The sequence below is a fragment of the Dromiciops gliroides genome, chromosome 2 (assembly GCF_019393635.1).
Source record: "Dromiciops gliroides isolate mDroGli1 chromosome 2, mDroGli1.pri, whole genome shotgun sequence".
NCBI lineage: Eukaryota > Metazoa > Chordata > Mammalia > Microbiotheria > Microbiotheriidae > Dromiciops > Dromiciops gliroides.
The window spans coordinates 383910440-383921819 of NC_057862.1; the positions used below are offsets into that span (position 1 = coordinate 383910440).

Genomic DNA, 11380 nt, shown 5'->3' on the forward strand with positions numbered 1-11380 from the left:
GGCCCTGGCATGGATGTGGGGTTGGGATGTCCATCCGAGCAATTGCCTGGTGGGTGACTACCTCTCACCTTTGATGAGCTGCCCTTCTCAGACACAATGCAGACCTAAGAAATATGAGATTTTATGTGCTGTCTTCAGTGAGTGCCACAAGACTTAAGTGTTGTGGGAACCCAGAGCTAGGAGGGAAATAAGCTTGAGCTGCACTGATCAGGGAAGGTCTCTTGGAGGAGGTGAGAATCCAGCTGGGCCTTAAAGCCAGGGTAAGATTTTGAGAGGCTGGAGAAGAGAAGGACAGGGTATCCTAGGGCTATCCTTAGGGAGAGGATTGTCTTGTGCAAAGTGGCTAGTGGTAGAAGGCTTTCCCTTTTTTTTTTTTTTTGGTGAGGCAGTTGGGGTTAAGTGACTTGCCCAGGGTCACACAGCTAGTAAGTGTTAAGTGTCTGAGACCGGATTTGAACTCAGGTACTCCTGAATCCAGGGCCGGTACTCCATCCACTGTGCCACCTAGCTGCCCCCTTTCCTTTTTTTTTTTTTAAATTATTTTTTCAATTAACAAGCATGTATTTTTCCTCTCCTCTCTCCCCTTCTCCCCCAATGAAAAAAAAAAATAAAGGAAAAGAAAACCCTGGTAATACATAGACAACTGAAACACAAATCCCCACATTGGCCACATTCAAACATATGGATCTCATTCAGCACTTGAGTCTAACCATTACCTATCTGTAAGGAAATGGTAGCATTTTCATCATTAGTCCTCTGGAACTAGTTATTCTTTGTGTTAGTCAGAGTTCTTAATTCTTCTAAAGTCGATGGTCTTTGCAATGTTGTTACTGAGTAAATTCTCCTGATTCTACTCATTACATACAACTTTTCCCAAGTTTGTTTAAAATTGTCCCTTTTGTCATTTCCTATGGTTTACATTACAATCATTATATTCGTATTACAGTCCATTACATTCATATACCCAGGACTGTGCTGATAAAGGGTTAACTATAGCCTCTGGGAAAAAAAAAGGGGCCCACAACACACTTTTAAGTTTAATATGAATCATTTTTATCCATCACTTTCTTATGTCTAGATAGTTAACAATAACAACAAATAAATCGCATTTGCAAATTTCTGAAGTGTAAATGTTCACAATGAAATTTTTTTTTTTTTGGTGAGGCAATTGGGGTTAAGTGACTTGCCCAAGGTCACACAGCTAGTAAGTGTTAAGTGTCTGAGGCCAGATTTGAACTCAGGTACTCCTGACTCCAGGGCCGGTGCTCTATCCACTGTGCCACCTAGCTGCCCCCACAATGAAAATTTAACAATTTGGTCTTTTTATCATTTGGAGCCAGTTTATGAACACACTACTCCTTATACCATGATCTATTCAAGCATTCCCCAATTTCTGGACAATCCCTTAGTTTCCAGTTCTTTACCACCACAAAAGGAGTTGCTATAAACATTCTTGTACATATGGGTCCTTTTTTTCTGACCTCTTTGAGGTATAGGCCTAGTAGTAGTATTGTTGGTTTGGGAGTATTCACCATATAGTAACTTCTAGGGACATAGTTAAGAAGGCTTTTTTTGGCCTAGGTGTAAAAGACTAGATTTAATGGGACATATTTGGGGAAGAAGGAGGCCATGGGAACAGTTAGTTTGACCAGTGGAGTAAGGATTCTTCCCTTGGATTAAGGATACCCAAGACTGGTGAAATATATTAACAGAGGAAGCCCAGAAGACAGCATCCATTATCTGTTTTTCCCTCGCAGATAGCTTCTGGGAAGCCCTGGGTGGGAAGGCCCCATACCGTACATCTCCACGGCTGAAGGACAAGAAGATGGATGTTCACCCTCCTCGTCTCTTTGCCTGCACCAACAAGATTGGCCGCTTTGTGGTGAGTTCAATGAAAGAGGCCTCAAGCCATCTATCGCCCTCTCTCTGCTTTCCCCTTTCAGAGGAAGGAGCAAAGGTGTAGGCCCAGTTTGGACCAGACATATGAAGTTAATTTGATGGTTTATAGAAATGCTGTTTTCCCCTCGAGGAGGCAGAAGGCACAGTGGTCCCCCCTCTGCATGTTCATTATGATCATATGGCAAAATCAGGTCCCGTCCTTTCTTCTTAGTTATGTGATTCCTGAGAAGACCATTAAAACTTCTGTTTACAGTAGGAGCAAAAACATACTTATTTTGGTTGAATTGGGTGTAAAACCATTACAACAGTATGATTCTTGTTGGTCAGGTAGAGAGGTTCATGCATGATAGGCTTATGGGGATGGAGAACAAAAACCCTGGGGACACAAGGAGATCCCGAATGACAGGAGGGACTGTCTTCTGCACAGTCACTAAAACACAACAGATTAAAAGGCAGCCTTGTATAGCGGATGGAAGGTTGGCCTCAGAGTCAGGAGGAACTAGGTTTGAATCCTGCCTCTAACATGAGTCACTTAACCTCTTAGTGTCCTGGGCAGGTCTCTAAGGCTGTAAGGGGCAGGACAGGTGCAGCTGTGCATTGGTTGATAGGCAGAGTCTCTTCCAATGAAATTACAGATCCATGCCAAAAACAAATAAACCCAAACCATAGACACAATGTATTGATTCCCAGTGATAAGGATATTGGTGACTCTTCCCACTTGCTGAAAAAACTTGCTTATGTAGGTGTGTGGCACCATCCACATTAGTGTTGGCTTCTCTCCTAGTACTATATAGCACCCTGTTTTCCTATTTAGAGGCAGCTAGGTGTCAAAATGCTTGATTTGAGTTCAAATCCCACTTCAAATGCTTCCTTAGCTATCTGACCCTGAGCAAGTCACTTAATCTCTTACAGTCTCTCAGTTTCCTCATCTGTAAATCAGGGATAATCCTAGCATCTATCTCCCAGGGTTGTTGTAAAGATCAAATGAGATAACATATGTAAAGTGCTCCATAAGTGTCAGTTATTATTAGTAGTAAGGTATAACCCCTTAAGGAATTGATGCCACTCTGAAAAATTGAAATGAAAGGTTTCATTGCTGCCATTGGCAGTACGTCCCAGCATTATGAATTCTTGACAGCTGGGAAGACCTTTCTGCAGTTTGAGGCCTTTACATCTTGCTCTTAGTGGGGAAGAAGACCTGTTCTCACTATGCTATTGTGGGAAAGGCTACCCCAGGGAAGTTACTGAATGCACTCCTTATCCTCATTTGATGTGAACACTCATCAGTCTGGGGAGAGGGAAAAGGGAGATGAGGAGAAAGGGAGATAGGATGTCACTCCTCAGACTGGACCAAGCTGAGAGCCTCCTCCCACCACTTATTTAGCAAAGGAAGGAGTGTGGGCCAGCAGTTGTGTGTTGTGGGAAAATCAGCAAACTAGGAGTGAGAAATTTTTGAGTTGAGCCCCGGTTCCACCATTTTACTGACTGTATTATGTTATTCAAATGATTTAGTATCACTGAGACTTAGCTTCCTTATTGAGAAGGTGGAGATTCTGCCCCTATAGTACCTAAAACATATAGGCATCTAGATGATTCTGAATGGCTAGAGCCTGGAGAAAGGAAGGGATTTCTTTTTTTTTCCCCCTCTTTTCTTTCATTAATCCTTCCTGCTTCTTTCCAGATTGAAGAGGTTCCTGGGGAATTTATGCAAGAAGATCTGGCTACAGATGATGTCATGCTCTTGGATACCTGGGATCAGGTCTGAAAGATGGAGGGGAGAAGGAGGAAGGGAGGGAAGATAAATAAAAGAATAGTTTGCTTAGTTACCTGGGCCCTGTCCTTCCCAAAGGGATGACACCTTTACTGTGCTTAATTGCATGGGAGAGGTGATGGTAAATGAAATGCACTCCCCGCCCACCCAAGGTTAATGTAAGGACATGGTGAGACTTCACTTTCCTTAACCAGGCCTCTAGTGAGGCCCTTACTCTGTCCTTTGAACAAGTGTGTTATATATATATATATATATATATTCTAAGTACTATTAGCACCCTTTAAGCTTTTGCACCCTGGGACAAGATCTTGACCACCTTGCCCTAGTGGCAGCTCTGCATGTTGCATTCCCACCTTCTGTCTTGTGGAAGAATGTTCAGCTATTTCTCCCACAGACCATAGAGCCTAAGGGACCCCACTTGAATTAGTAACATAGAGCTTTGAGGATTGAGGACTCAGCCTAGACCCAAGTACAAAGGAAAATGGTATTTAAAAGGATAGTGTCTACCCTACCTCTTTAGCTCTAAGCTTAGCGGCTGCCCTTCCCTGTGTGTAACTCATCTTCCTTCATGTTGAATGTACAGGTATATGTCTGGGTTGGAAAGGACTCTCAAGAGGAGGAAAAGACAGAAGCCTTAGCATCTGGTAATTTCCTGTTACTTTCTATCTATTTGGATGTAGTTCAGCAGGAAGTGACATGGGGTGGAGGAGGTCTGAGGCTGCTTCTTCTGGATGGGGAAGCCTCATTTTCTGGGGACCAAATTTTCTTTATTTTTTTATTTTTAAAATTTTGGGGGGTGGGGTGGGGCAATTGGGGTTAAGTGACCTGCCCAGGGTCACACAGCTAATAAGTGTCAAGTGTCAGAGGCCAGATTTGAACTCAGGCCCTCCTGAATCCAGGGCCAGTGTTTTATCTACTGCACCACCTAGCTGCCCCCCAAATTTTCTTTAAAGGGAGCTATGGCCCTTTAGAGCCTCCTCTTATAGCATCACTGTCTTCTACCTAAAATACTCAAAAAAGAACGTAGTGGGAAAATCACTGGACTGAGTGAGAATGAGGAGGCCTGTGTTCTAGTCCTGGCTACTACCTTCTATTAGTACAACCCCCGATCTCCTTTTTGGGCTTTAGTTTCCTCTGCTGGAAAAAAGAGGCTATTAGAATACTGGAGTTTCTAAGGTCCCCTTCCAGCTTGAACAGTCTATGTTCTGTATTTATATATGTGAGGTGCTATTATTGTTAGGTTCTAAGACCCCTTCCAACTGTAATATTTTATGTGCTAATGCATCTTCCTGTCTAAACATCCTTTTATCCCATGAAGCAAAATTGCAGTGATAAGTAATGGCAGAATATCCAGGTTAGAATCCTTAGGGATCATTCCATCCAACCCATGCCTAAACATGGAACTCCTGTACTATATCTCTGACAAGTGGTCAAACCTCCCCACCATTGTTTCAGTTCTTTTTTTTTTTTTTTCCAAGGCAATGGGGATTAAGTGACTTGCCCAGGGTCACACAGCTAGTGTCAAGTGTCTGAGGCCAGATTAGAACTCAGGTCCTCCTGAATCCAGGGCTAGTGCTCTATCCACTGCTCACCTAGCTTCCCCCCCCCCCCACCATTGTTAAGGAGGGCTCCACTGCCTCTCAAGCCTGCCCACTTTTGGACACAGTAATTGTTTAGGAAGATTTTCCTTAAATCCAGGTGAAAGCTGCCTCTTTGTAGCTTCTGCTTACTACTTCTAGTTTCTGCCCTTGGAGACCAAGCAGAATGAGTCCCATCTCCCTTTCCCATGATGATCCTTCAGATACTTGAACATAGCAATCATCCCCTCTTCCCTCCCTCCCCCCAAGTCTTTGCTTCTCCAGGCTAAACATCTCTGGTTTCTCAAATGATTTTTATATGGCATGATCTCCAGTCTTCTCATACCCCGTTTGAGAGCACTCTAGTTTTTTTAATGCCTTTCTTAAAACATGGCATCCAGAGCTAAATCTTGTACCCTAGATGTGTTATGATGAAAGCAGATGGCAAGGGGGACCATCACCTTTTAGACTCCATGCCTTTATGAATGCAGTCCAATCTAGTATTTGCCCTTTGGCTGTCTTATTCACTCATGCACAGCCCTTTGGGATATTTCTCTAGAGATCTCCCTCCAGGTTCACCTTGATAGTTGGCTACTTTTTAGGCCCAACCATTTCTTTAGTTCAGAATCCATTTAACTAGTATTGTCATCTCGCCCACATCTTTCCATTTTGTTTATGAGACAATCATGCAAGACTTTACCAAATATTTTTATCAAACTTAGGTACATTGTGCCTATGGCAATTTCCTGATTTCCTGGTCTAGTAACAGTACTAAAAAAGAAAATCAGATCCGTCTGCCATGACTTGTTCTTAAAGCCATGCTGGATCTCAAGGATCATTACTACCCCCCTTTCTAAATGCTCAAACCCATCTTTTATCAAATATTCTACAATTTTTACCAGAATATCATGTAGTTTGTTTATGTTGCTGTTCAGTTAGGGTGGTTAGGTGGTACAGTGGGATAGAATGCTGGTCCTGGAGTCAGGAAGACCTGCGTTCAAATCTAGCTTCAGACACTTACTAGCTGAGTGACCCTTGGTAAGTCACTTAACCCTGTTTGCCTTGGTTTCTTCATCTGTAAAATGAGTTGGAGAAGGAATTGGTAAGCCATTCCAGTATCTCTTCCAAGAAAACCTCAAATGGGGTCACAAAAAGTTAGACATGACTGAACAACGACAATTCTTCGATTACTTATCCTTGCTTTTATCTTCTTTTCATGGCTTTTTTTTTTTTAAGTCATGGAAAAATTCCCATATTAGCTAGTTGTGAGAGAAAACAGTAAAAAACCCCAAAACTTCAGATTAAGGAATTGTCAAAGAGGAAATGAAAAAAAAAAATTTTTTTAATGTGTTTCCATCTGTTTTCAGATACTATCAGTTCTTTCTCTGCAGATGGGCAGAGAAATCTTCATAAGACTTTCAGGGTTATATTGGATCATTGCCTTGCTGAAAATAACCACATGCTTCCCAGCAGATCATCCCCCACTATTGCTGTTATTTTGTATACAGTACATTTCACTCTGCTTCAGTTCATGTAGGTCTTTCCAGGTTTTTCTGATAGTATCCTGTTAATCATAACCTTTATATAGTACCTTAAGCTTGACAGAGAATTTTCTTTATAAAAGCCCAGCAAAGTAGGTACCATACGTTTTGCCATTATAATCAATCATCATAACTATTTCCCTCCATCCCACTTCCTTCCCATGACATTTACTCTATCTTCTTTTTACCTATTCCTCCTCAGAGGTGTTTTAATTCTGACTATCCTCTCCCTCGCTCTGCACTCCCTTTTTTCACCCTTCCTTCCTTATCCTCTTCCCCTCCTATTTTCCTGCAGGGCTAAATAGATTGCTCCTCCCAATTGGGTATGAAAGCTATTCCCTCCATGAGCCCACTCCAATGAGATCAGGGTCCTTGAGCTAATTCTGTGTTCTAAATTTTTCTTCCTCCCTCCCTCCTCAACCCTCCCTATGAGATCAAGCAATTCAATATGGCATACTGGTGCAGTAAAGCAGAACATCTTCATCTTTCTTGAAAGTGTTTTGCTTTTTACTGCCTTCTCCCCTAATCTGCCCTTTCCTCCTTCCCTTCTCCTCTCCCCCTTTTCTCCCTCCCCACCCCCAGGGCAAAAATATATTACTATACCTACTTGAGTATGTATGTTAGTCCTTCTTTGAGCCAATTCTGATGATATTAAGGTTCACTCACTCCCCAACTCCTCCCCCCTCTTCTACTCTCCTCCATAAGCTTTCTTCTTGTTTCCTTCATGTGTACTATCTCTCCCCAGACTATCTCTCCCCTTCTCCCTCCCTCAGTTTATTCCTCCTACACCTCAACCCTATTTTAATGATGTCATCATGGATTAGTTAGGTGGCACAGTGGACAAAGCACCAGCCCTGGACCCAGGAGGCCCCAAGCCCAAATCCAGCCCCAGACATAAGACACCCCACCCCGTCTGCCCTACAAAGAACAAAACATAAATGCTTTACAGATATCATCCCTTCATATTCAGTTCAGCCCTGTCTTCTGTGAATTTCTTACTGAGATAGTTCTTATGATTTCAAAGTATTATCTTCCCATGTAGGAATGTAAACAGTTTGATCTTTTAATATCCCTCATGAAGTTTTCTTCCTGTTTACCTTTTTATGCTTCTCCAGGATCTTGTATTTGAAAGTCAAATTTTCTATTCAGTTCAGGTCTTTTCATCACAAATGCTTGAAAGACCTCTTTCTCATTGAAATCCCATTTTTGCTTCTGAAAAATTATACTCAGTTTTGCTGGGTATGTGATATTTGGCTGTAGTCCCAGTTCCTTTGCCCTCTGGAATATCATATTCCATGCCCTTCAGTCCTTTAATGTAGAAGCTGCTAGATCTTGCTTTATCCTTATTGGAGCTCCACAGTATTTGAATTACTTTTTTCTAGCTGCTTGCAGTATTTTCTCCTTGACCTGGGAGTTCTGGAATTTGGCTGTAATATTCCTGGAGGTTTTCCTTTTGGGATCTATTTCAGGAGGTGATCGGTGGATTCTTTCAATTTCTATTTTAGCTTCTGCTTCTAGAATATCAGGGCAATTTTCCCTCACAATCTCTTGGAGGATGGTGTCTAAGCTTTTGTTTTGGTCATGGTTTTCTGGTAGTCCAGTGATTTTCAGATTATCTCTCCTCGATTTATTTGCTAGGTCAGCTGTTTTTCCAAGGAGATATTTCACATTGCTCTCTATTTTTTCATTCAGTTGGATTTGCTTTACTGTGTCTTGGTTTCTCATAAGGTCACTAGGTTCCATTTGTTCAATCCTAATTCTTAGGCAATTATTTTCATCAGACAGTTTTTTAATCTCCTTTTCCATTTGGCTTTTCAAACTGTTGACTTTTTTCTCATGACTTTCCTGCATCGCTCTCATTTCCCTTTCCATTCTTTCCTCCTTTTCTCTACATCTTTCTATTTCTCTTACTTTCTCTTCAAAGTCCCTTTTGAGAGCTTCCATGGCCTGAGACCAGTTCATATTTTTCTTGGAAGCTTTAGATGTTGGAGCTTTGACCCTATTATTATCTTCTTCTTCTGAGGTTGTATTGTGGTCTACCTTACCCCCAAAGAAGTTTTCGATGGTCTTCTGCTTTCTCTGCCTACTCATCCTGGCTTACTATTTCTTGGCTTTTAACTCCTTCTTCAAGTGTGGCGCTGCTTCCAGGACACACTGTTCAAGCTACAGTGTGGCCTGGGGGATGGTTGGGCTTCTTCTCAGCCTGCCTGGTCTCACTTTCATTTGATTTTAAACTCTCCCCTGGGGTGTGTGTGTGGGGGGGGAGCGGGGCTGCTTCTCGGCTCCACTCCTGTTTTCAGCTTCATAGGGTCCCAGGTGTTTTGGGTTGAGGTGGGGAAGGCTTTAATCTCACCTGGCCTGTTCTCAGGTCCGGAAATAACCTCAGGCCTACTTTACTAAGCAACCAACCAGCAAAGCTTTCTGTAGTGTGGTTCTCAGCTTCCGATGAGACTGCTCCCCTGCTCCCCTCCCCCACCTGGGTCTCCCACCACTCAGGATTTCTTCCTGGTTCCCCGCTGAGGTGGGACAGTCGAATCCTTCCCCCCAGTCCACTGGTACCTCTGCACTTACGCTCCCGGGCCAGCTGTTCAGTCCAACTGCCCGCTGGGTTCCAGAAGATGCCAGTGCTGCAGCCGATTCAGAGGCACTGGGGCAAATTCCTCTGGCGGGTGTCTGGTGTGTTGGCCCGATTGCAGGGTTAGGCTTTATTCGTGGCCCAGCACGGCCCCCTGAAATCTATCTATAGCTGGAGAAAATTCTTAGCCCGTATTTTTGTGTGTTTTTCTGCCCCAAGGGTTCTTTTATTGCTATTTTTGGGGTGATTGTATCAGGAGCCCTATGGGTTTAATGTCTTTCCCCCACCATCTTGGCTCCACTCCATCCTGCATGGCTTTTTTAAAAAAAAGTTTAATTTGGCTGATGAATTCCCCTTGAATCCACATGTGTCTTTTTAGACATCTCCCTCTTTTCTTTCATTACATTTTTTTTTTTTTTTTGGTGAGGCGATTGGGGCTAAGTGACTTGCCTAGGGTCACACAGCTAGTAAGTTTTAAGTGTCTGAGGCAAGATTTGAACTCAGGTCCTCCTGACTCCAGGGCTGGTGCTCTATCCACTGCGCCACATAGCTGCCCCCTGCTTTTCTTTCTTATTGTTTGAGTGTGTCATCAAAATTTTTTAAAGTGCATCCCATCAGGGGTCAACTAGGTGGTGCAGTGGATAGAGCACCGGCCCTGGATTCAGGAGGACCTGAGTTCAAATGGGGCCTCAGACACTTGATACTTACTAGCTGTGTGACCCTGGGCAAGTCACTTAACCCTCATTGCCCTGAAGGAAAAAAAAAAGAGCATCCCATCAAATTGCTTGCCTTTTCAAAGAAGGGGAGGAATAGGAGAGAGGGAAAAAACTTGGAACTCAAAAGTTTAAAAAATGAATGTTACAATTTTTTTACAGATAATTAGGAAAAGTTGCAAAATTAAAAATATATGTAAATGTATGCACATATACATATGAACATGGACATATGTATATGCATATAAATCTATCCATCCATACACCCATACACGACTATCTCATCTAGGAAGGCTCACTTTCCCTTTTGAATCTCAGGCCATGGGATCTTGCCATTTCTCTGACCTCTATGAAATCTGCTCTTTTAAATCTGGTGTGCTCATCAGACTCTGGCTGGGCTTTCTTTCTCTATCATGAACTCTCTTAATAATGATCAGTCACTTCCTCCTAAAATTTCTATCATTTCTACTTTAGCGACCAGCCCACAGGCAGTTGAACACAAGCTATGTGTCATCATTTGCCAACTTCTGTCCCCAAAGGCCATCAACAAAGGAGAATGAAAAAACTCATAACCTCTGGGTTTTTGTTTCCCTCCCCGTGTGTCTTTCTGCAGCTAAGCGGTATATTGAAACTGACCCTGCAAACCGGGATCGCCGAACACCCATCACGATTGTGAAGCAAGGCTTTGAACCGCCCTCATTCATGGGCTGGTTCCTTGGTTGGGATAACAGCTACTGGGATGTGGACCCACTGGAGAGGGCCATGGCTGAGCTGGATGTCTGAAGAGCATAATCCCCACCTGTTCTGGTGCCTTTGATAGCTGCCTGTCTAGTCTTCAAAGAGACTGACTCATAGCAGTCTCTTCCTCTTTTTTTTTTTCTTGGAGTTTTGTTTTTTTTTTAATTTTTGTTTGTTTTTTTACAGTAGCCTAATAGTTGTGCAACAATTGAACATATCCTAATCTCTATGCTCTGGAGATTTCACATAATAAAGCTTACATGGTACATGTAACAATTTAAATGTTTCTTTTAATATGAGTGAATAAGTGCTTACTCAATTTTTTTTGTATGTCATGGTTTGAGTAGACAAACCTAGGTCAGTGGATTTCTTAGAACTATTGACCATTGAATTGGATGGGACCTTAAAAAATAAAATGTTAATCAACCAATTAGTAGCCATTATTAAGGACTTCATATGTGCTAGACATAGGGATAAGCACTGGGAATACATACACAAGGAAAAAGACAATCTTTGCTTCAAAGAGTTTCCATTCTAATGGGGGGAGAAGGAAAACTGTGGCAGGG

At 42.5% G+C, this 11380-nt stretch overlaps 1 protein-coding gene across 1 annotated transcript in view; it reads left to right on the top strand.

Annotated features, from left to right (window-relative positions):
* Positions 1–11087, top strand: part of GSN (gelsolin) — a 37219-nt gene extending 26132 nt beyond the window's left edge. Inside the window, 4 exon segments of the mRNA XM_043983661.1 lie at positions 1758–1882; positions 3581–3658; positions 4254–4314; positions 10690–11087. Coding sequence (XP_043839596.1) covers positions 1758–1882; positions 3581–3658; positions 4254–4314; positions 10690–10859 — 434 coding nt within the window. The 3' untranslated portion in view covers positions 10860–11087.
* Positions 11088–11380: the final 293 nt, after the last annotated feature.